Source organism: Perissodus microlepis, chromosome 3, assembly GCF_051167445.1.
Source record: "Perissodus microlepis isolate ML-2025 ecotype Zambia chromosome 3, ASM5116744v1, whole genome shotgun sequence".
NCBI classification, from domain to species: domain Eukaryota; kingdom Metazoa; phylum Chordata; class Actinopteri; order Cichliformes; family Cichlidae; genus Perissodus; species Perissodus microlepis.
This window is the reverse complement of record NC_140463.1, coordinates 10,195,546-10,221,469: the sequence shown is the minus strand read 5'-3', so window position 1 is coordinate 10,221,469 and position 25,924 is coordinate 10,195,546. Positions and strand designations below refer to the sequence as shown.

The following is a 25,924-nucleotide window of genomic DNA, read 5'->3' as shown; positions in this document are numbered from 1 at the left end:
TCAGGAAGTCTGAGTCTCACCTTCAGGTTTCCTGTGAACACATCGTCTCACCAGCAGAACCAGTAACACCAGTAGAAACACAACACAGACTAATCCAACAGAGATTAACACATGAAGAAGAACAGAAGAACCAGGGGGAATGGCTGATGTTGGGATAGAGGTGGATGTAGATACATGTGGAGTAGATGGAGATGTGGTTGTAGATTTCCCTTAAATAAACAACATGTAATCATTAGTTTATTGTGAATGTTGAAACCTGCAGAAACACAGACAGGTGAGTGTGTCACCTGTGACAGTGATCCAGCTGGATGGAGACTCTCCATGACCGCTGATGTCACACTTGTAGAGGCCTTCATCAGACCTGTTAACATGCTGGATGGTCATGTGACCTGTAGGCTGCTTCCTGATGAGGGAGCCATCTTTATAGAAAGCAGCTGGGAGGTTGGAGGAACCAGTCTTGTTTTTACAGAGCAGAGTGACGTCATCTCCCTCCATCACAGGGAGGACAGGACTCTGCAGGATCACTGATCCACCTCAACACAGAGACAAACTACAGCATTTCATCCATTTACACACAGCTTCATCAACACTAACTCCACACACTCAGCTTACCAGTGACTGTCAGGTTAACCATGTTACTGATGGGACCCTCTCTGGACTCACACCAGTAAACTCCACTGTCCCACATGAAGATGTAGCTCATGTTACAGGAAGAACCATCTGCTTCTCCCCACCCACCTGTACACTGAGTCCTATGTTCTGTGCTTGTGTTTCTCCTCAGAGTCCATCCAGCAGAGCTGTCGTCCTCCTCACAGCTCAGAGACACAAAGCCTTCTCTAAAGAACTGGGAGCTGCTGGGACTCACAGTCAGACGAGCTGTGAGGATGAAAAGAAACAATCTGCTAATCAGTTTTTCTTTAGATGAAACTGAGACAGAGAGAATTGTTTGACTAATCCTTCATTTCAGCAGTTTTACATGTGAGAGCTGTCAGATGAGCTGTGAGGGTTAAAATGAAAAACTGATGATCTGTTAGAGTTCACATTGTGAAACATGAACCCAATCAGGTCATATCAGTGAGCATTTCTCAGGTTTAAACTGTGACAGAAGAAGGTTACTGACCTTGGTTTGTTGTGCAGCTCAGCAGTGAGATCAGAACTAAAGAGAAATGACACTCAGGTTGATTTGAGGTGAACATAAAGAACAACTCCACACAAACAGCTGACAAACAAACATGTCTCACGCTCATTTTATATTTATGTGTTTAATTCTGTCGACATTTAGAAAACAAAAAGCTGAAAAAGGTGGTAAAGAAACTACCAGCCTTTTCACATCCTGCCTGCTTAGTATCACCACTTAACCTCATATGTCTCATGTCAAAAAACATTTTACACCACATTTTCTGGATCTTTATTTTTCCTCTATGATTGTTACTGAAGTATAGTACCGAGAGAACTGTTCATTCTCATCTCCTCCAATTTGAACTTTTTTTAATCTAAAAAGCAGATGTTAAAGCACTCATTATGCTTATATATACTGACTACACTGTGAGTCTACGCAAACTCTCCACTGCTTTTAACTACTCCAGTAAAGTAATTTTTCCACTGTGCAGCTGTGTTGATATTTTGAGTGAATGATTTGATCTTTTCACTGCCTGCTGTGTTTCCTCGACTCCTGAGCAAAGATAAAGAGTCAGTTCAGACCTGCAGTTGGTCCTCATGGTGTTTTGAACTTGAATTCAGCCTGATTTGTTTTTCATGTCTTCTCCTCCATCATCAGTTATCAGGAGAGCAGACAGTCAAAGTACAAGAATTCAAACAAACACAGAGATTCTACTTACAGAGCAGACACAGCACAGATGTTTCCTTCATCGTCCTTCTCACTCATTTGAGCTTTTTTTCATTTCTGTCACTGACACCAAGTAAAGCCCGCCCTCTTCCTCTGAGCACCAGCTTTCTATTGGTTCAAACACAGAGGTGGGTAATTCACTTGTTCAATTGTTCAATCAAACCAGGGACGCTGCTGTTATAGAGCTGAACTGGAACCATTCAGACACTGAGGCCCTCTGAACACATTTTAATTACAGCTGTGCAGAGACACATGCACAGGTCTGAACCCCAAGGGTTTTCTGGGGTTCCTGATGGAAAATGACATGCCCAAAATGAATTTCTCTGCAATTACAAACTCTGTGTGAACAAGCTTGCTGTCAAAATAAAGCTAACACTTGTGAGATTTTATCAGAGGTATAAATATTACAGCAGACATTACTATATCAAAGTTACTGAGGCTGGAACACCATTTTTAGATTTGACGCTAAATTTACAGCACATTTTCTCATCCAATCACATCTGTAGCCAGGCTGAAAATGATGATTGTTGAACGAAATGGTGCTGAAGCTTTATGTTACCACTGCCGTGTTCAGGAAAACAAGCGATAGATTCAAGATTCAAATTGTTTTTTGTCATGTGTCACAAGAGAAAAGACACGTCTTTGTGCAATGAAATTCTTTCTTTGCTGTCTACCCACAGATTCTGATTAATATATGCAATAGAATAGTACAAATAAATATATGACGACAGAAAATGAGACAAAATATGAAGATTTGAAACAGATGTGTGCAAAAGAGCTGAAGCTTAATATGCTGGCTTAATATGTAAGATGACCAGAGGTGCAAAAAACTTATTATTACTGTTCAAAAATAAGTCAGCAAGAGTCTGACAGCAGTGGAGAAGAAGGAGTTAGTGAGTCTGGATGTTCTGGATTTCACACTTCTAAACCTTCGTCTTGAGGGCAGACGTCTGAACAGTCCGTGTTGGGGGTGTGTGGGGTCACAGAGGATGGAGGCAGCTCTCCTCTGGACTCTGCGATGGTAGATGCTCTGCAGAGAGGGCAGCGGTGTCTTGGTGATCTTCTTCAGTTGTTATCACTCTCTGTAGGTGTTTGCAGTCCATAGCAGTAGTGTTGCCGTACCATGCAGTGATGCAGCTGGTCAGTGTGCTCTCCACAATGCAGCTGTAGAACCTGCTGAGGATCTTGGCCGACATACCAAATTTCCTCAGCCTCCTCAGGAAATACAGCTGCTGCTGAGCCTTCTTGACCAGCTGTGTGGTGTTCAGTGTCCAGGTGAGGTCCTCAGAGATGTAGACGCCCAGGTATCTAAAGCTGCTCACCCTCTCCACTTCAAGGCCCCGGATAGACAGCGGTGGGTAAGGCCTCTTCTTCTTCCTCATGTCCACTATCATCTCCTTTGTCTTCTCAGTGTTGAGGGTGAGGTTGTTGTCCTCACACCATGACACCAGACCAGCCACCTCTCTCCTATAAGCCTCTTCGTGCCCTCCAGTGATGCGACCAATCACTGCAGTGTCATCCGCGAACTTTAAAATGATGTTATCTTTGTTGGAGGTGACACAGTTGTGGGTGTACAGAGTGAAGAGGATGGGGCTGAGGACGCAATCTTGTGGGACGCCAGTGTTTGTAATAATGCTGGCTGAAGTCCTGTTGCCGATCCTGACAGACTGACGCCTGCCAGTCAAGAAGACCTGGGGTGCAGGCCAAGTGTAGACAGCTTGTGAGTGAGTTTGTGTGGGATGACAGTATTGAAAGCGGAGTTGTAATCAACAAAAAGTACCCTGATATATGGGTCTTTGTTTTCCAAGTGGGAGAGTGAATAGTGAAGGGCAGCAGCGATGGTGTCTGACGTGGACCTATTGGACCGTCAGACATACTGCAGGGGGTCCAGAGTGTCTGTCATGTTGCTCTGGATGTAGGCCAGCACCACTCTCTCAAAACACTTCGCAATAATTGGAGTGAGTGCAACTGGTCTATAGTCATTCAGGCAGGTGGCTGGGCTTTTCTTGGGGAGAGGGATGATGGTTGTGGTCTCGAAGCATGTGGGGACGGTGTTCTGGATGAGGGAGAGGTTGAAGACGGAGGTAAGAACCTCCACCAGCTCATTGGCACATGCTTTAAGAGCCCGTCAAACTCTGTATGTTGTCTGGTCCTATTTTTTTTCCCCCCGCCTGTCCCGTTTGGCTCTTTTGCCATCAGAATTATTGTCTAAAGGCGAAGAAAGATGCCCAACGGATTTACTTTACCAAATGGACCATCCCAGCCTTGCCGTATTGGTCTATTTGATTCACCTTTGCTTTTATTGTTTATTTTCTTTTATTTTCACTTTCTAAACACGGGACAGACTTGACTGGGGAAAAGAAACGGGAGAAAGAAAGAGGGTGAAAAAAACAGCGGGGAAGAGGAACGGTGATAAAGGGCATAAAACAAAAACCAACAAAACAAACAGACAAAAAAATACATATATAAATCTCCTGGATCGCCTGTTGAGAAAGAAAAAAGAGAAAACAAGCAAAAAAAAAAGAGAGCAATATAATAAACAGTTATCTGGTCCTGTTGCCTTGCGGGAGTTGATCCTCCTCAGGGCTTTGTGCACCTGGTCTATTGTGACCGTTGGCGGGGGTGGTGGTGGGCTCTTGGTGAGAGAAATAGAACACGTAACTCTGTTTCCATGTTATTGTTTATCAAGCATGAAAAATATTTGTAGTATCCTTTTCTGGCTGGTTCATTGAACCAGAGTGTGACAAAACTCTCAGTTTTGGAATCTGTGAGATGTCAGTTTTTAGAAAATGTGCAGTTTGCTTATTTACATCAAGTCGAGTGAATTTGTGGCAAGCATTTCTTAAAGACATAACTATATAGCTATAATTGTTTTTAAAATTCAGATAAAGCTGAAGTTATTTTATTAAACTATTACATTTTATTTCATTAAACGTGGGGTCTAATGAGATAGTTACTCTGGATAGCTGTACTTTGGCCTCAGTGTCAGTGCAATCAAGGTAATGGCGATAGATATTTAGGCAAATTAAACATCTCTTGCATCCACCATACTGTATCTCAGTCTTCATCCCCACTGTAAATCTAGTTGCAAAAGGCCATTTGTCACCGGCCCCCTCCTCGATTCAGAGATGGTCTTTCCCTTTTCACATAAATCGCCTCCTTGACTCTGCACTCAAACCAGCGTTCCTTCATGTCCAGGATGTGTACATCCATCCACTGGCCTGTAGGTGTGAATAGACTGTGGAGTCCTGGCCTGTGTTGTGCCATCAACACAGAAGACCGTGGGCCTAAGGGGACATCTTTCACAGTCTTGCAGTGATGTGATTGCGGACATTCCCCAACTCTCTGTGAATGGTACTCATGGCCATTGATCAATGGTTGCTGATCAACGGTCATGACAATTTGCATATTAATGGTCATGATACTGACCCTACTGCCAATTCTTAGTGAGTTATTTAGTGTCAGTCATTGTGCAAATGTCCTTTTCACTCACAAGGTAGGGAAACCTGCAGTCAGCTGAGACTGAAGAAGTAATTTGTGTGAGTGACGAAACGTTTCTCCCACTGAAAACGCTACGAACAGAATCAGTTCCTTACCTGGATGATTGAGCATGAACACATTACCAGTAGATTGCAGCAAACTTTAAAAGTATCTATTCCAAGCTACACTGAGTGTTTGACAGGAGGAACTCTGAGCTTGTTCAGGAGATGTGATCAAGAAGGAAGTCCACTCTGAATCACATGTTCATCAGTTTGTAGCTTAACACACTGAAATGCTTCAGTTGAGTATATTTGCATTAAACTGCTGAGTGAGATACTAGAAATGTCTTCCTTGGGGAGAAACAGTAATGCTTGGTAAAAATAAATAAATTTTATCTTCTGACTGAACCATATGTACTCTCTATACCAACATATTTTCACATAGTACAGCTGTAAAATGTCAGATATCAGTTTCAAACACACACATTGTGCACTGTAGCTTTTCAGTGTTGTTTGAAACCACTGAGTGACACTTCTGCTATCTTTAGTCTGGCACTTTTCTGCACTGAACAGAGGTGTGTGTCGGTTAGCCACAACCAAACTCAAACAAGTCAAATTTTCCATCTGACACCTTAGTGAAACCCACAGAACCACACGTGGAAAACAAGTGAGAACAAACATTTATTAATCTTGCAGAGGACCTAAACTGCTACTTTGGCAACAAGACCAGAGTATAGCAAACATGAATAAAATATAAATAACAGTGAGCTTACTGAGGACATAAAAAATTTACATTGTTTTTATCGCACTGCTGATTATACAGTAAAAATACACTTTGAAAACTCAAGTTAAAAAATAAGAGATGATGCAAAATACATACAAATCTTTTTAACATGTGCATATCGTCTGGTCTATGGTGCTGGGGGGACCAGTTAGAGACCAGGTGCTGGATGTCAGGGGTTGTCAGTCGTACTTTAGTGAAGAGTAGACGATGTCTGGCTCTGGTTTAAAGTCTGAACACAAACACACACAATTCAAACAACAGGGAAACTAAGGAAAACAAGAGAAATACTGAAAGGGATAATAAGCTAACAATCAATAACTGAAGCTAAGAACTAAAGACTCAAAATACTAAGGAAATACATGAAGATATAAATGTAAACAAAGATCCAAATAGAGACGACTTAATAATAATCAAAAATTCACAAGTTCATAAAGTCAAAACCATGGTACACTCAGGTATTTGGAAAACTTGTGATCCAGTCTGGGGTCCCATGGTTCAACCATCCCCACTACCCATGACACGATTTATGTACATGTTTGAGGCCATGGCAGTGGCATGCAATTGGCTTGAAGCACAATGAGTGGTGTGGCTACTTCCCTTGCAATCTGTGGAGGCCCAAACAACGTGTCTATTGGGGGTTCTGGGACACAGCGTTCAGCCAACACTCAGCATCTGTAGGAAATCCATAATGCTATTCCAGATCACTTGGGCTACTCCCCCCGAAAAAAACACTGTCACCACTTTTGCAGCTCTTGGCTGAAAGCAGGGAACTGCTGGTCCTGGAGCAGGTGGTAGAGTGGCTACTAATTAGAATGATGGAGTAGATACACTTCCACTGGCCAGTGAGCCTGAAGACAGCCAAGACCCTCATAAAAGACCATCTGTTGGAACGTCAAAAGGGACTGGGTATGTTCACAGGTGGGGAGCCTTTTATGAGGTGCCGTAAGGGACATTATTACTGAAACGCTCTCACACACACTACTGAAATTTTACCTCTCACACACACTACTGAAACGCTCTCACACACACTACTGAAATTTTACCTCTCACACACACTACTGAAAATCCAAGGCATTTCAGTTGAACAGGAAGGCCTTTCAGTTGAACAGGAAGGCATTTCAGTTAAACAGGAAGGCATTTCAGTTGAACAGGAAGGAGTTTCAGATGAACAGGAAGTTGTGTCCAGACCAGGAAAGTGAAGGAAAAAGTGGTACACTTCAAACCACTACACAGATGTCTACTCAGCAACCTGCTAGTAGCCTAAGTGAAGCAGCCGCATTACTCAACAGTATATTAGCCTCAGCAGAGACCATCAGAACTTTGTCAAATGCGACAGTCGTGGGGCAGCAACCTGTTGCAAGTACCAGTGTGGACGGACTGGATAGTCACTTAACATCCCTCTTTCCCTCACGTCAACGTAGCAGCTTGCCCATGCCAGCGACATCTACAGTCAGGAGAGAATGTGCACCTGCACCACGTTATCAAACTCGGCAATGCTTCGGCAGCTGGACATCAGGCACCAGAAGAAAAAGGTAGTTACAAAGTTTAATGAGTTTGTATTCACTTGCCTGAAATGGGGCCATATGTAATAGTCTGATATTTAAGAATATACTGCAGGGCTCGCAAAATCGCTAGCCCGACGTCCTGGCTAGCGATTTTTCCAGTCGGGCTACCAAAATCTATCTCTGCCCTGCCCGTCGGGCTGTCATAGGAAGGAAAAATATATGTCAATGCTTTTGCATTCTTTCGGAAATGTAGCTGGGTAATTATGTCATTGGCATCGGTGAGCCACTGTCAATATGTGACATATTGAAATCACGTTTGAATTTGCGCTTGTTTTTTGCTTTCACTTTGCAATCGCGCGAACTGTGTATAGAGAGCGACAGCACTGATTGGTGAGTGACGATAATTTGTGCACCAATTCCTCTGACATCGTCTTATCAATCGTTAGCTTACTATGCAAACATGACAAGTGAAATCTCCCGCAGCAAGCTTAAACATGTGAGAGGTTGATCGCGCAGAGAATCGCTGAGCGTTATGTGAGTGCGTGTGTAAAAGCAGCAGGATATATATTTTAGTTCTGCTGAGCCAAATAAGACAGGTCAGGGTGAAGAAGTGACAGCCAAAGAAAAGCTTACCACAAAACGGAAAAGTTATGACAAATCAGACTATAAGGCAAAAAGAAAGTGCAGCTTTGGTTTCATGGACAAAAGAATTTCTGTGGCTGCAATATGACAAGCTATATAACCAGGGATGCACATAAGTGGTCCGCAGGTGCGCATTCGCTGTCAAAAACAAAAGACGCGCACAAGATAAGAAGTTGCAATGCGTGTTTGCGTACATAGGATTTTCTGGAGGAGGACAGACATTTGTTTAGAACTCTTAAAGATGTCGAAGACGCTCCTTTAAGCAATTACTTTGGTTTTCCTCCACTTGCTGTTGTTTATGGTATCTAATAGTTATATTTATATTTCAGAGCTATGGCCCAGCAGCATGACCATTTCAACAAAGATGTTATACTACTTCCAACTCCATCATGGGGAGTAGTGTGCAAACAAGGTTCAAAATTATGGTTACACAAACATGGGCACATCCTCAGTGCTTTTGAATTCCAGAAGACCTGGGACAACCAAACTGTCGTGAAACACATCAAGGAAAGCTTTGGTGAACGCATTCCAGACGATGTCAGGTAAAACACTATTGTTTATTGTTACTGTGTGTATTCATGTAATGACTTGTACTTAAAGATAATATACCAAAGTAAAGAAGTTTAAAATATTATTCATCATTATAAAAACATATGGACTATACCAGTAGAATTTAAAAGTCATAAAAGCATACACACAAACAGAACAGTATATCATAAAATATTTAACTAATATTTAAAATATTTAACTAATTAGCAATTGCTGTTGTCCCTATTTATTTTTTGTAGCCTCGAGTTTCTAATGGCTTGTGGCAATAAGCTGGTGTCTCCAAAGCTCCAAGATGGTCAGGAGCTGAATGGGATGCTGATCCTAAAGGTTTTTAAAACCAAAGCCCTCTATGTAAGGCCATCAAAGACACTTTTAGTAAGTTCCTAAAAGAATGAAAAGTAATCATGATTTGGGAAAAAACATGTCAACAATTGGGCTTCTAGCAAAATAGAATATATTTATTTAAAACAAGTATTTGGGAGCAATCAATATGGATATTTCTTATTTTAATCTTTTTAAGATAAGCTATAATTACTTGCTTTTGATATATGTTTTTGGTCTTTCTCTGTTGAAGAGTGAATCAGATGAAGACAAAGATCCTTCCCACATCAGCTCCAAATCAGCATTAAGCAGTTGTGCAACTGATAAGGACAGTGACAATGATTGTTTTGAAGTTGATAGTTCAAAAATCCAACAAGACATGAGCAGCCAAGTCACTACAAGGTTAAGAAGTCATGTTAAAGGTGATAACCCTGGCACTAGCAGTGATGAAGAAGATGATACTGGGACCAACTGTATTGGAAGGAGTGTTGGTAAAAGGCAACGAGCAAAGCAAGGAAGTGATGGGAACAGCATTTGTGATGAAGGCTACATGGCAAGAAGTGATGACAAACCTAGCACAAGCAGTCACAGCAGAGATTTCAATGCAAGAAGTGAAGACATCCCTGCCATGAGCGTTAATGATGAAGATTATTCTTCATATTTAACTCTCGTGGCATCGCTTTCTGGCGATTCTTCAGATGATGAGGATTTAAATCAAGCTATAATTGCGAGCTTGGAGAATCAGATGTGAGTAACAAACATACAGAATTTGAGTTTGAGACATGATTATAGCTTTCCAGAATTGTTAAATCAATATAAAACTTTTAAGCTTTAAATCTCTATGATCAGTGTGACACATATTCTCAAATTCTGTAACATGACTACATGGCTGACATATTTTATTTTCTGTTTTATTTTCTTTTTTTAGTGCAGAAAAAGTCCCTGTTCAAGAGATACTGCTGGAACTATCAAGCAAAATTAGCACAAAACAGCAGTGCAAATTTAATATAAATCGCTCTGCTGTGTGGGAGGGAGCCTTGCGTGGTTTTCAAAGGCTATCTTATGATCCCAACTTGATGATCTGTGTGAAATTCTCAGATGATATGGGGAAAAATGAGGAAGGGGTTGATTTAGGTGGGCCAAGGAGGGAATTCTTGAGACTATTGATGGACACAATTGCCAGGTCAGCCATGTTTGAGGGGAAAGAAAACTGCAAGAACTTGGCTCTTGACAGTACTGGTAATTACCTATTTTTCTAAGATTAATAGTGGGAACTGTTTAACTGATATTTATTTTTACAGGCAACATTACTGACAATTTTGCTTTTCCTTTTATTCTGTTGCTTTGCAGCTCTCAGAGGGGACTGGTACTACATCTCTGGCAGAGCCATTGCAGTGAGCTTGGTACATGGTGGTCCACCACCTAACTTTCTGTCACCAACAGTATTTTCCCTTCTGGTTGGAAATTCAGCAAATCCAGCCCTGGAAGACATAGCTGACCTGGAACTCTTTGAAAAAGTCAAAAAGGTCTCTATATGTTTATTTTATAAATCTTATAGTGAATTGGAAATAGTTTGTGTTCCAGTTTTCTTTTGCAGGGAATGTTTATCCGGATCAGTTTGGCCATTGCTGAATGCCAAGTTTTTATATGTTGCTGCTGTATTAAACTAAGACTCAGCAGATAAGGGTAGACGAAAGAGTATATTTTCTCATTTTTTTAAGCACATTGTAAACATATTAAAAAAATTTGTGTAGTCATTTGACTTCCAATGTACGCTTGGGCATATTGTGATTGTGTAGACCACTGGTGGCTGGGTTCCTTCTAATAGGTTATAAGACTACTAAGTAACTTCCATAACAAGCCCTTCCTCTGCTCTTTGTGATGCTAGATATCTCAAAGTACAACCCTTGAGGACCTTGAAAAGTCAAAAGAACCTCTGCTTGATTACTTGGCCAATGCAGGATGCCTGAGGCCTATGCGTTCACTAAGAGACAGGGATCTGCTGGTACATGACATTGTCATGTTTCAGGTCATCCACAGGGTTCTGTTACGGATTCAAATATTGGGGATGGATACAAGAGGAAAAACCACAATAACAACACTGGTCCGGCCGGGTTGAGTCAAACGATGATTTTAATGATCACACGCGTGGGAGATGGACACCGTACGCAGACAGCATCAGATCTCAAAATGGTGGAGCATTGATCAAACTCTTATAGCCTCTAGTGGCCCCACCTAATCATAAAAGCCTAAACATTCACATTCTTTCTCTCACACAGCGCCTAAGCTACAACCTTGGCTCCCTGTTTATCTGCTCCTGCTGAGATGGGGCAGAAAACTCCAGTATGTTCTGTTCTCTTCTAATCAGACAAATAAGGCGATGACTTTCTGCAAACAGTATTTCTCATAACTCAGCAGTATAATGCATCATAAAACAATATAATTCATTCACAATAAACCAGCAGTCTAATGTAATGCAACTCAGCTTAACAAATGCAATAGTTATCACCTTCTTCTAATTCAGGAGAATAATGCAAACTAAAACTACATAATAATTCACCATCTTTAATTAAGGGTCTAACATGGCATAAAATAATATTATAATCTGACACTCCCCCTTTTGTGCTCTTTAGAATAAAGAGCACACCTACACCCTGTAGTCCAATGCGGCCGGGTTCATTTCTTCTTACGCCTGAGGCCCTTTGTCCCCCTGTTGGGCGAACCATATGTGAGATGACCTCTGTATTTGCGCAGTCCAGGTGCAAGAAGAACTATTATTCCAACAGTAGCAGGTACAGATGACACTCCCCAGTTCTCCCACAGCTTTATTTTGGTGCTACCTTATACCCTTCACACGTACTCAGACTAGAACCTCTGTCCGAGGAGCTTTTAGCCTTTATTTTATTGCTGCAGCCACCAGTGTCTTCCAGTTGGGTGATCCTCTGCTCTTCTTTCTTTAACCTCAGGGGTTAGACAACCCTTCAGTCGTTGCACAGATCAGGGGATTATTCTGCCCCGATGTCAAACAACGATCTGTGTATCCTCGGGTCCTGTGTATCCCGTGTATTCCCCAGAAAAAGGAACAGGAACGTGTCCCCCTTTTGCCCAAGAGCCTCTCGAACCTCGTTGGTCTGGTGTTCCTGGATCTCCGCCAACCCATTCATGGTTATTGCTGTGTTTATGGGATCCATCCTTTTGAGGTGACTAATCAGAGCCCAAATCGCAATGACACTTGGACCCAGTTGGTGTCTCGGCAGTCACTGTGTCTGCCTCTGCTGCGAAGGATCCTCATATATCTGTGACCTCGTCTGGTGTCTGTTCCTTTCTCTGTAAGAGACAGAAAACCAAAACACCTCTCTGCCTAGCCCTAATAATCTACTGTTGTTATCTACTGACCTTCTGGTGATTCAGAATTGGTTTAGGACATTCAGAATGTCCCAGGGACTTATTCTAATCATATCCTATGTGTGTGTAAGCGTGTTTGCATTTAGCCCTCTGCACTCAAAGTCAATACCTGCAATATATCAGTCCGGACCATCACGCCGGACGAAGCTTATGACCTTCAAAAGACCAAGTGCCAACTCCTTATAAGCACATTTGCAAGGTGTGTAAGAAATTATTAAAACCACTCATGTGTTTCCTCTCCAGTGTGGTACTCAGCTTCTCGTGAACACAGGCATTTTACCTTCTAAACGCTATTCAATTCATTTCAATGATTAATGCTTAAACATGGATTAAAAATGATTTATGCTTCTCACTGGTTCTCTAAAAAAGTCCGGAGACCTCTTGGGTCACTATTAGCTTAAGCTTTACCATACCTAAGTTCTTAAAACACAAGTCATAAAAATGTTCATATAACCTTTGTTTGATGTTAAAACCCAACTTCCCCCCTTTTTGACACATTCCAATGTGTCAAATCAACGGAGCTAGAAAATTAAAAGAAAAGGTTAGTGACCTCATCTCTCAGAAAGTATCAGACTTTCTCCTATCCAGTGTCGTAGCTCCAGTAGGCTCTGCCCGGAGCCAAGAAAAGCATGATATTTGTGTTGTGTAAGCGCGTGCGGCCTTCTATGCTCAAAGTCACTCCAGTCCATAGATCAGCCAGACATCGCGCTGACTGTAGCTCTTAACCCTTATTAACTTGAGCACAACTCTATAATGAGCAACAAACTGCAATATGTATAAAAATGATCATGGTTACACCTGCAATGAAAGATCATACGATTATCCTGACACCTGTAAATAGAAGATTAACCTGAGGTTATGACAATCACCGGAACACAAATGTTAATATAATGTCAAAAGCTTCAATAAATCATTAATGCAATGCTTGTTATATGATTCTGATGCAATAATAATGCTGATGCTAAAATAACAGTAAAACACCCCCTTTTATCCCGTTTACAAACTTCACAAATAAACGTTTATCCATGCCTCTTTTAATTTTATTTCCCCCTGTTTTTCCCTCACTGACCACAGCAGGGGAACCTATGTTTTGATTCAGCCATGAATCCAGCCCACCTGATTCATCACTGAGCCCCATCGCCACTGGCGTCTGACAGGGTGGCGCTGCATATTCTTCCTTTAATGTCTCTATTTTCAATCTGTTAATTAGAGTGCTTAAACATGAAGTAGACTACGTCCACAACAAGTCAATACAGCTGTAAATGTGGCCAATTATCAATCTATAACCAAGCAATAACGAAAAATAGCTTTTATTTTACGCATGTTTTTAGTCAACCACTCACCCAGAGGATCTTCAATCCCAGAAAATTCCTTCTCCTCATTTAATAAGTCTGTCCTCCTTCCATGCCCTGGTAACTGGTCCATCCAGAGCCATATCATCTCGAAATATACATACAACAAGCCAAACCACACCTTGGTCACACCAACCTTTTTCTGCCCTGAAGATGTCCAATGCCATCTTAGTCTGGATCAGGGTTCTAATAGATTTGCAATTTTCGTTAGTTTTTATTTTTATTTAGCTTCGACTTCAGATTTTCAATTTTATGTCAGTTGTAATTAGTTTTTACCAATTGTTTGCTAGTTCAGTCTAGTTTTTATTTTTTTTTGAAAATCCTTAGTTTCAGTTTAGTTTTGATCAGTTTCAGTTATAGTTTTACTTGTGTTTGCAATAATTAAGTGTAACAAAATCCCAGTTTCATCATATCAGTCATGCTCTTCTGCTTATCCTTGGGTATTGAGACTATTAACTCTTGCAGCACCGGGTGTTCGCAATTTTGGTTCAAGTGAATTGATAATCTTTTTGTAGGCAATTGACTCACACAGTTATGTAGATGTCCCAGTCCTGTTGTCTCGGGATGCATCACGCTGCCTTGCATGGGGTTAGCTTCTGTTTTCTGGGGATGAGGGTTGAGTGGGGGGAGCTCTCTGAGGAGGGGGAGTGTGCTCCCCCTTACCTTTTCAAGGTAAGCCAGGTCAGCCTTCTTGTGTGAGCTTCTCAAGTGCACTTTAAGGTTTGTAAAGTGGGATTTTTCCCCTTAGACGTGTCCCTCATAATTTGTCTCTTTCCACTACAAGACACTTGTTTTATACAAAACACAGTCATATTTAAAGTAATCCCAAATTGGACTCTGGCGCTTTCTCCCGACTTTTCCTGACATGATTCTGCGCGTGGACGGAGCAGCAACACAGACGACTCGCCTAACGTACTGGTCACCTGCTGGCATAATGAGACACAGCAAGAAAAAATCTGGAAACTAAACTTCATTTTCACCCTTGACTATTGTAGGACACGCACACCTCAATGAAAACTAAACACATTTTGCTATAAATTCAGTTAATTTTAGTTAGTTTTGTGAACACTCATTACAGTTTTAGTTAGTTTTCCTTTTTTGTTCTTATTTTTATTTCTGTTAATGAAAATGTTTTTTTTTTCTTTTCACTTCTAGTTTTCGATATTTCGTTTACATGTACTCTATTTGAACAGGGATTTATCAGTGTCAAATGGGATTTTTTTTAGTGTGTGTCTGTAAATGCAAATCAATTTATTTATTTATTTATTTTTCTGAAAGGCAAATGTTAAACGGGCTCTAACAAATCCACTTCATTGCGTGCTCATAGATTTTTCTTGTCAGGGTCGCTCACCCAATGTGCTTTATTTAAGCTTATTAATTCTGTCACGCTTACTAGTGGCTCATGATTGCTTAAGGCCTATGTCTGAACTTGACTACAGAGGCAGAGCATCACTTCATCCTTTCAGGGTGAAGGACTCCACTTTCTTTGTGTCAAGGCAGCTCATAATTATCTTAATAGCTTTACCTAATCAAGTTATGGCTTAAAATCACTTGTGTTATAAGTATGAAGTGTCCTAAATTCATTCAAATTTTGTTTCCAATTCACTTGCAGCAGTTTAGACCAAATTATTAACGATAATAACCTTGCTCTGGACTGTCAAAGGTGACTTTAACGCTGACTGTTCCGACAATTCATTTTATAACATTTCCTGGTCAGATTAGCCAATCTCTGCACTCTGGAATCAACATAATCAACATGGTCAATATTTTTCCTGTGTGTTATTTCACCATCTTATCGATTCCAACTCTCCATCCGCATGTGGTTTGGCACATTATATTTATCTAAAACTCCACTCTGTCTCTAAATGTTTTGAAGAATTTTTCAAGCCGGGGGTCAAATTTTGAGAATTTGACCATAAGTGAAAGTTATGGTGTTATCACCCCCTTTTGGGGCTTACCTTTCCCAGTTTTGATGATATTCCTCCCTATTCTTTGCAAGTACCCCCTTTGGGTGGCGAGAAACTGTTGGTGTGGTCAAGTGGGTGCTGTAAAAACAAAAGCTCAGGACAGAACAGTCACCAGTCATGTACTCACATGCAAAATTAGGATATATTTGATTTCATATTGAACCTCTGAGTGTAATGGTACATTTTAATTTGAATTTCTCAAAGCTAAACACAAAAATTTTCTTTATTTTGCTCTTGTTCCTGTGCAGCACCACCTCTCAGCACATGCCCCTGTCGGTTATATCTCTACTTTTCTGAATTATTGACTATTTCAATGAAAGGACCTAAAAGATGGGGACCAGTGTTTATCCTTACATATCTCCATTTTGAATGTGACAAGCCTATCATTCCCCTGTTATTCACAGACCTCAATAGAGTGTTTTTTTTGGCTTTTTCCTTTTCTTTTTTTCCTCTATAAAAGTTAATTGACTTTAACAGTGGGCTGCTATGGTTAATAATAACATGTTCAGTCATGAGTGAAATCCAACCTTTTCTTCAATTTAGCATTTAACCTTCCCAACAATATACAGGGAGTGCAGAATTATTAGGCAAATGAGTATTTTGTCCACATCATTCTCTTCATGCATGTTGTCTTACTCCAAGCTGTATAGGCTCGAAAGCCTACTACCAATTAAGCATATTAGGTGATGTGCATCTCTGTAATGAGAAGGGGTGTGGTCTAATGACATCAACACCCTATATCAGGTGTGCATAATTATTAGGCAACGTCCTTTCCTTTGGCAAAATGGGTCAAAAGAAGGACTTGACAGGCACAGAAAAGTCAAAAATAGTGAGATATCTTGCAGAGGGATGCAGCAGTTTCAAAATTGCAAAGCTTCTGAAGCGTGATCATCGAACAATCAAGCGTTTCATTCAAAGTAGTCAACAGGGTCGCAAGAAGCGTGTGGAAAAACCAAGGCGCAAAATAACTGCCCATGAACTGAGAAAAGTCAAGCGTGCAGCTGCCAACATGCCACTTGCCACCAGTTTGGCCATATTTCAGAGCTGCAACATCACTGGAGTGCCCAAAAGCACAAGGTGTGCAATACTCAGAGACATGGCCAAGGTAAGAAAGGCTGAAAGACGACCACCACTGAACAAGACACAAGCTGAAACGTCAAGACTGGGCCAAGAAATATCTCAAGACTGATTTTTCTAAGGTTTCATGGACTGATGAAATGAGAGTGAGTCTTGATGGGCCAGATGGATGGGCCCGTGGCTGGATTGGTAAAGGGCAGAGAGCTCCAGTCTGACTCAGACGCCAGCAAGGTGCAGGTGGAGTACTGGTTTGGGCTGGTATCATCAAAGATGAGCTTGTGGGGCCTTTTCGGGTTGAGGATGGAGTCAAGCTCAACTCCCAGTCCTACTGCCAGTTTCTGGAAGACACCTTCTTCAAGCAGTGGTACAGGAAGAAGTCTGCATCCTTCAAGAAAAACATGATTTTCATGCAGGACAATGCTCCATCACACGCGTCCAAGTACTCCACAGCGTGGCTGGCAAGAAAGGGTATAAAAGAAGAAAAACTAATGACATGGCCTCCTTGTTCACCTGATCTGAACCCCATTGAGAACCTGTGGTCCATCATCAAATGTGAGATTTACAAGGAGGGAAAACAGTACACCTCTCTGAACAGTGTCTGGGAGGCTGTGGTTGCTGCTGCACGCAATGTTGATGGTGAACAGATCAAAACACTGACAGAATCCATGGATGGCAGGCTTTTGAGTGTCCTTGCAAAGAAAGGTGGCTATATTGGTCGCTGATTTGTTTTTGTTTTCTTTTTGAATGTCAGAAATGTATATTTGTGAATGTGGAGATGTTATATTGGTGTCACTGGTAAAAATAAATAATTGAAATGGGTATATATTTGTTTTTTGTTAAGTTGCCTAATAATTATGCACAGTAATAGTCACCTGCACACACAGATATCCCCCTAAAATAGCTAAAACTAAAAACAAACTAAAAACTACTTCCAAAAACATTCAGCTTTGATATTAATGAGTTTTTGGGTTCATTGAGAACATGGTTGTTGTTCAATAATACAATTATTCCTCAAAAATACAACTTGCCTAATAATTCTGCACTCCCTGTAATGTGATACATTAATCGAAACACAGCTACTAAAACACAATTTTCTTAATGCAAACATCAGTAACTCAAAATTAGCCACCAAAGGGTTAAGTCTGCAGTTCACGCTCATGTGAAGCTACAGCCTCCCCCTTTAGTCTCTGTCATCCTTCTGTTCTTGTAAAAACAAATCAAAGCAAGACAAAACATCCACCTTTTTTTTTTTTTTTTTTTTACAGGCTGGGTGAATTGTTTGTGGACATTTACTAATCCTAAAGTCGGTACCGTTTTTGTCTCAGTATCAAATCAGTTAAAACTTTTAGTCGTCAGTCCATCACAGTCCAGCCACATGCATACATCCACACACATTCATACCAGAAGTTGCTGATAATGGAGTCTCAGGCGCAACCTATTCGAGCCTCCCTCACCAGCAAGATGACGTCATCATTTTAAAGGAAAACAGTTCCTTGTTTTTTGACTGGATTGACTCGCTGCAATCCTTTTAGGCTCAGGACTTCTCATGTGATCAGTGTCCCATATAAGTGAATTTCTCCCAAGCCCATTATAATCATGGAGAAAAACACTTTGCGACTGTTTTCAGTAAGAATATTTTATAGCGCTTTAAAGTTCAATCTCTCAGGCCTGGATTAAAGAGCTGATTTGTTAAATCAGGAACTCACAAAATACCAAAATATCACCACCGGTGGATCACACCTCTCAGATGTTCTTATTTCAGTGCACTGTAACAAAAGCAAAAACAAACGTAACCAATAAAATACTCATATAATAACAAATACTGGGGCCCATTGCAAACATGTCGAAGCATAAAACCATCTTTCTCTCTCTTAGAGAAAGAAAACAATCCAAACCTCACTGATGAAATCAACCTAGTGTTAAGCAAAACCCAAAAATCAACCAAAACTTCACCAGAAGGTTTTTCTCCCTCCTGGGACAATTATTGTGTAGGAATACAGGGACCGTAACTCCTTTTTGCCCTAACAAAAGCATGTTGGATTTACTTGATTTAACAGTGGACACTGGTTGCACACAAATGTTTTGCTTTGGCAGAAACTTAAACAACTGAGTTAAATCAACACAACCTTTTCATATTCAGCAAACCTGTGCATTTTGTGTTCATAAAACACGATTGAAACATGTTCAGATGGAGTAAGTTGAGCTCCTGGAATATTTTGATCCTTCAATTCTGTCAGTTTATTTCAACACTATTCAATAACTTTTATTCAAATTCTACTTGGTCACTTAAATACCACATGTTGTCTTCATATTGCATACGGCTCAACAAAGTCTAGATCCTGGTTACCATAAAATTGAATGGGTCTACAACAACTACCATCCTCCTATCTTTCTCCTGGTTGCACCAGGGCTGGGAAATATCCCTGAAGTAATAGGTTGCCAGGCAGGGTACACCCCGGACAGCTGACCAGTCTATCAGATAGAAACAAACAGCCATTCACACTCACATTCATGGATAATTTAGAATCATCAATTAACCTAGCTCTAATAGCTGCATGACTTTTCACTGTGGCAGGAAACCAGAATACCCAGAGAGAAACCACTGCAAACTAGCCAGACTGTGGACCTGCACCCAAGACCTTTTTAATGTGGAGCAACAGCACCAACCAGCATGCCAACAATGTAGGAAATACAGGGAACCTATGATTTCCGGTATTTGATGCAGAATTATTTTGTTCTTGCCCTTGACAGGTTAATTCACAATAAATAGCAATAGCATGCATGGAGTGTGTGTGTCGTTGTCTGCCTCTTATAACTCCAGTGATTTTCCTGTAGTTTGAAATCTTATGCGGTGTTGTGGATTCCGTGAGTTCAGCAGCTAACCACTCTTATTAGATTGTATCGTGTCATCTCAATGAGAACAAGTTGAGTTGTTGAATTTCGTAGAGCTTTAAAGCCTGAGGCAATTGTGTTAAACACACGCGAGATGCTTACGTAAATCCAAGGGCTGGCCCTTTTTTTTTCTCTATTTTTTTTATTTTATTTTATTTATTTTTTTCAGTGTGTTCCTCCTTCAATTAAATCTCAATCAAAAATGTGGCGCTCTGAAATAAAACTCACACCGTTAATTCATCATTTTCACTCTGTACCACTGCTCCTTATCAGGCTGTGTGGAGCACAGTAAACAATTCAGTCGAGGCCTTGAGCCATAAACAGACATCACGCACAGACATTGTTTTCATAACCAAACTGCTTTAGACCCTGTCCCCTAAATCTACACAAATGCCCTCTGGGTGACATGAAATGCATTTAACCAATAAACCATCAATGGCTTCTTGTTGTTGTAACAGATTCTGTATTTGGATGTTTGTGTGCAGCATTTTGCGTGTCAGCATAAGCATTTGTTAGTAAAGCATTCTTCATTGCAGCAGCGTGTGTGTGTGTGTGTATCACTCTTCATTGCACAAGCGTGTGCATGTGTGTGTGTGTGTGTGTGTGTGTGTGGATCACTTCTCAGTGAACTGAATCAGCATCTTGATTTGTGTGCATCATTTCTCACTCAATTGACTCAGCGCGTGTGTCAGTTCTCAGTGAATCAACGAGTGCATATGTGTTCATATGTGTGTTTCTCTTCATTCTGAGTCAGTGCATGTAGATGTGTGTGTGTTTGTGTGTGTTTGTGTGTGTTTGTGTTCATCACTTTCCTGTTCTGGTGTTCTGGGTAAACCACAGCCTGAGGCGTGCCCTGGGGTCCTGCCCTCCTCCATTTCAGTCTGTTTGCATCCATTGGTGCTGCTGCTCAAAGTTCTGTCCATACTGGTTCTGGCCCCAATTGAGGCAGTCCTTTTCTCCAGTGTCCTGCATCTTCTCCTTGTCCAGCTCCTCCTTAACTTGACCCTTTTGCTTCTGTAGCTCCTTCAGGGCTTGCTCCTGCTGTAGGAGCTTCTTGTCAGGTTTGGCGACCTCCTGCTCCAGCAAGCTCCGGCCTGATTTCAAGTCCTGTGTCTGGGACTCTAAGCCTGACTGATGGGTTCGATTATCAGCCAGCTCCTCCTGAGCCATGCTCAGTTTCTGCTCTGATGCCTTGAGCTCTTACTGAGGGCAGAAACCTCAGAGTCTTTTCCGTACACGTCAGATTAAAGTCCATTGATGTTTTCCTTGCTTTGCTCCACGGCCTTCTGCAGCTCTGCTGTTCGGCTCTTCTCAGAGGTCAGGTCCTGGCCGAGCCCCGACACCTTTGCCTTCAGCTTATTTTCTTCTGGTGCTTTTGTCCATTCTGAGGTGCCTCCTGACCTCAGTTACTCCTCCTGTCTCTGGCACGCCCTTTTTGCTGCCCGATCATCCGTGTTGGTCAGTCACTGTCCTGCACAGTTTTAATGCAGAGTTGTTAAGGTCAGCATTCTTTTGCTCGGCCTCACTTTTCCTCTGGTCTTAATGGGCGTCTCGTCAGAGCTCTGTTAGCTGAAGCTGTCTGGAGATCTCCCCCGTGTAGTGAAACGGGCCTTGGATTTAACGCTCTCCGTCTCCGCTGCATGAGATCGGTTTCCTGCAGCTCTGTTGACATTTTCAGGTTGTTGTTGTGGGTCCAGCTGCTGTAGCATTTGGTCAGGGTCACATCAAAGATGGTAGAGGAGTGAGCAAAGATGGTAGAGGGGAGAGCAGGAGTCCAGGTCAGCCTCGGCAAAGCAGCCTGTAATCAAGCATAAAGAGAAAAAACAAAAGCAAAACAAAAACAGACGAACAGGAAAATGATGTTGTGTTGGCTGTGTTATTCAGAGAGGGGAGAAACAACGGGGCCAGGCCCTGTGTCAGCCTTCTCTCCCCCTTTTTTTTGTTTTTTCTCACTATATAATCAACTCATAACCCACCAAGCTGACAGGACAACACAGGTACATGTTAAAATTGTTAAGATCATGTTTAAAAGCCCAAAAAAGGAATTTTCTTTCATTCAGTAATCACTTGTATTAATCAGCAGAAAACATGTCACAATTTGAATCTTTTAACCACTAAATTTGTCGTGTCATCACTGGTTGGTCAGACCAGTGTCTTTTTTTTTTTTTTTGAAGTTAACTTGTTGTCCTGCAACCCAGAGAGTTTATTTGTTAGTAGTGGATAAACTTTATCATTCAGCAACAGGTGTATGTTAAGTTTCGCTGCTTTAACCTTGCTGGAAAATCTTCACGTGTTCATGAATGTAAGCTGTTTCTTCATTGCGTGTGTGTGCGTTTGTGGGTGGGTTATTTTAAGTTTTTTCTCAAACAAGGCATTTCTCTAACACGTGCCTTTCTCATACATTTCTCTGGTTGTGTGTGTGTTTTTATTTTGTTTCCCAAATTTTGATTCCCCACCTTAAATAACAGCATTCCATGTCTTCAGCCAGGAGTTAGGGCTTGCTTGTGAGATTCAGGGACACATGGTGCCAACAACAATTCAGTCAAAAACTTGCCTGCAAATTTCCAGTGATGGTAACCGATAACTGGAGGAGAAGATGTCCTTTAAGCTTATTTTCCGGGTGGGGATAAAGTGAGGTCAAGCTGTAAACTTTTGAGCCAAAGCTTGGCCTGTCTGTCGTCCCAATTCTGTTTATGCTTTTGCCGCTGTACTCAGGTTTCCAGGTTGGGAGAAATCCACCTGTATTAACACACTAAAACATTTACTTAGTATTTCTTTTCTAAAAACCTTCACTTACTATTTCTTTTCTAAAAACCTTCACTTACTATTTCTTTTCTAAAAACCTTCACTTACTATTTCTTTTCTGAAAACCTCCTGATTCACTTCATCTGACTAGATTTCACTCTCTCTCTCTCTCGGTGCATACTTCTCACAGTCAGGCAGTTTGCCTTTTATGGGCATGCAGAGTTCCTGTCACACACACAGCTGAAATTCGTGCTTGATCACACCCTATATTATGATAAAACCAACAGTAAATCAAATGTAACCGCTTATATTATTGAGCTGAACCAAGGGACACTTTAAAAATCTTATAAATCCTGCTTCACACCATAAAACTGAAACAAATCACAGCTGTATTTCTCACTCAATCTTACTCTGCCGACTGAAGTGCCGGTCTAAATCATGCACGATTTGTCTTTTCTATATCAAAACTCAGCCAAACATCAAACATTCACCCTAGTCATTCAAAACCTTATTTGTAATATTATAATCAGCAAAATCAGCGTCTTATTTACAGGTCTTTAACAGTATTTGCAAATCATAATTATAAAACTCAAAAAACACGCTAAACCGGAAGCAAAAGTCCTCCGTGCGCTTTACAGCAGCCACTTCATTTGCATGTTCACACACCGTCTAAAAATAGCTCGCAGCGCTGCAGCGCGCTGTCGTCACACACAGTCTCATCTCACACACAGCTCTATTATTTTATATTACAAAGATGTCTTATATTTACAATCACTGTCAGGCCTGGCAAAATTTAGCCTACACAATTTTGACAAATTTAAGTTAACGGGTCCAACCGAAGAAAGTCCAACTTTTTTGTAATCAATTAACCAGTATCAGCCTCTAACTGTATCTGGCCTCATCTCTAAAGTCCCTAACTCAATTTAACAGTGTCCAAAAAAGCGCAGATACCGTTTAACACGGTAAGGAGCCTCGAACTCCTAGCTTATTCCAGGATGCCCTGTACCCCACAGTTAAGCCAAACTGAACTAACCCTGTTCACCGACAGGTCAAGGTCGCGCGTCCACGGCCAGGAGGGAGCGTAACCTCCGAGCTATGCGCTTCTTAGCAGCCTCTAACTGCCGTCCTATAATAATTTATAACACTTTGAAACAACAGTCAGCACCCCAAAACAAGAGTCTGACTGAGGCAGGTGCAACCTAGTGTTCAATGGAGCCTCTAACTCACAACATGACCAACTCAGGTCCACCATATAACCAACGGAGCCTCTAACTCACTAAATGACCAATTCCCTACCAAACTACTTGAGCCTCTAACTCAATTTCTTAGCAGCCTCTAACTGCATTAATTTCTTAGCAGCCTCTAACTGCATTTAATTTCTTAGCAGCCTCTAACTGCTTCAACTCATGAGATTTTTTCATCAAAATCAAAACAGACATTTACCAGTAATTTCAGTGAGTAGACTTCAATTTTGTCATGTCCAATTTGGCACACTTTGGAAATAATTCAACAGGTAGTGCCTTACCTTTGTATAAGCCGGCTTATGCCCACTCACGTCAGACCACTGGCTTGTGCCTGTCCGTTCGACAACCTCGGACCGTCCAAACCTCCAAAATTCCACCCCAATACCACAGGACGAGCCCCCAAACTGTTACGGATTCAAATATTGGGGATGGATACAAGAGGAAAAACCACAATAACAACACTGGTCCGGCCGGGTTGAGTCAAACGATGATTTTAATGATCACACGCGTGGGAGATGGACACCGTACGCAGACAGCATCAGATCTCAAAATGGTGGAGCATTGATCAAACTCTTATAGCCTCTAGTGGCCCCCACCTAATCATAAAAGCCTAAACATTCACATTCTTTCTCTCACACAGCGCCTAAGCTACAACCTTGGCTCCCTGTTTATCTGCTCCTGCTGAGATGGGGCAGAAAACTCCAGTATGTTCTGTTCTCTTCTAATCAGACAAATAAGGCGATGACTTTCTGCAAACAGTATTTCTCATAACTCAGCAGTATAATGCATCATAAAACAATATAATTCATTCACAATAAACCAGCAGTCTAATGTAATGCAACTCAGCTTAACAAATGCAATAGTTATCACCTTCTTCTAATTCAGGAGAATAATGCAAACTAAAACTACATAATAATTCACCATCTTTAATTAAGGGTCTAACATGGCATAAAATAATATTATAATCTGACAGTTCAAGGTCCATTTCAAAGGTATTTGGGTATTCTGTGTTTTTCAGATTAATTAAAATGGTGATAAAAATCTTACCTATTAATCAAAATGGTCAGTTAATAACCTAGTATAATTGATTGTGCCAAATTGATAATATACAATTAACTTAGAAGCATGAAATTGCAGAATTATTGAATAAAATTTCTTTGTGCTGTTTATCCAGATTTTGTGAAGGTCTGAAAACTCTTGGGGTTCTCGAGAAAATGAGGAGGCATCCAGACAGTTTTCGCCCTCTGTTCTGCTATGAGCCACATATGCTGACTGCTGACCAGGTGGATGATCTTTTCAACATTCATCTATCTCCAGAAGGAAGCAACAGAAGAGCTGCTGAGGAGATGGTTGTTACCTTCTGGAGAGACTATCTCCAAGATGCAGAAGGTAATTGTCACTTTAGTGCACAATAAATAGATGTAACGATTTATAGGTTAGCATTTCTGAAATCTTTATTTTAAATAACATACTCATATAACAATAACACCACATTACCCTCTTGGTTGTAGTAACATTTTTACATAGTTCTTTGAGACTATTGAAAGATGAAAAGCATGCTCTATAGTCATTGCAATAACAGTCATTAAGATTCTTGCTTTAGATTAATACTCACTGACAATTTATGTTGGCCAAATGAAATAACCTTTTAACACTTTTTTCCTTCTCTGTTTTATGCAGAAGAAGAAGGACCTTCCAAATTACAGAAGATATTGGCCTTTGCAACTGGAGCAACTGCAGTGCCACCTATTGGCTTTTCCCCAGCACCCTCGATTGAGTTCATTCATAGAGGAGACGATGACTTCTCTTCTACACCAATTTTCCCTCTTGCCAACACGTGTGTTAACTGCATAAGGCTGCCACTGCATGTTTCATACCAGCTGTTCAAGGAGAAGTTTGATTTTGCATTAGGTAACACTTACGGCTTTGGCAGGGTATGAACACATTATGCTGGAGGAGTTTGCGTGTTTCTCTTTTGTATTGGTCTCTCTATTGATTCAAAGTGAGTATTGAGTATTAACTTGTTAAGGTTTTAATATTTCCAAATTTACCTGCCTCAGTCAAATTGATGTTTTAAGACATCAATTTGACAAGAAGTGATTGTTCTTCAGGATTC

The 25,924-nt window shown here is 41.0% G+C and overlaps 2 protein-coding genes across 2 annotated transcripts; one reads left to right on the top strand and one right to left on the bottom strand.

The window, feature by feature from the left end:
* On the bottom strand, positions 1–1,957 carry LOC146389827 (low affinity immunoglobulin gamma Fc region receptor II-like). Its single transcript, XM_084913689.1, has 5 exons — positions 1,839–1,957; positions 1,121–1,156; positions 613–876; positions 288–533; positions 1–209 (listed from the first exon to the last, which is right to left on the bottom strand). The coding sequence occupies exons 1-5, from the start codon at positions 1,867–1,869 to the stop codon at positions 1–3; spliced, it is 786 nt and encodes a 261-aa protein (XP_084769815.1). The 5' UTR covers positions 1,870–1,957.
* A 5,316-nt stretch (positions 1,958–7,273) lies between these two features.
* On the top strand, positions 7,274–25,858 carry LOC146389826 (uncharacterized). Its single transcript, XM_084913931.1, has 11 exons — positions 7,274–7,641; positions 8,586–8,798; positions 9,045–9,180; positions 9,380–9,873; positions 10,055–10,365; positions 10,477–10,652; positions 11,015–11,167; position 11,701; positions 24,782–24,800; positions 24,983–25,197; positions 25,489–25,858. The coding sequence occupies exons 1-11, from the start codon at positions 7,274–7,276 to the stop codon at positions 25,746–25,748; spliced, it is 2,346 nt and encodes a 781-aa protein (XP_084770057.1). The 3' UTR covers positions 25,749–25,858.
* The last annotated feature ends 66 nt before the right edge of the window (positions 25,859–25,924 follow it).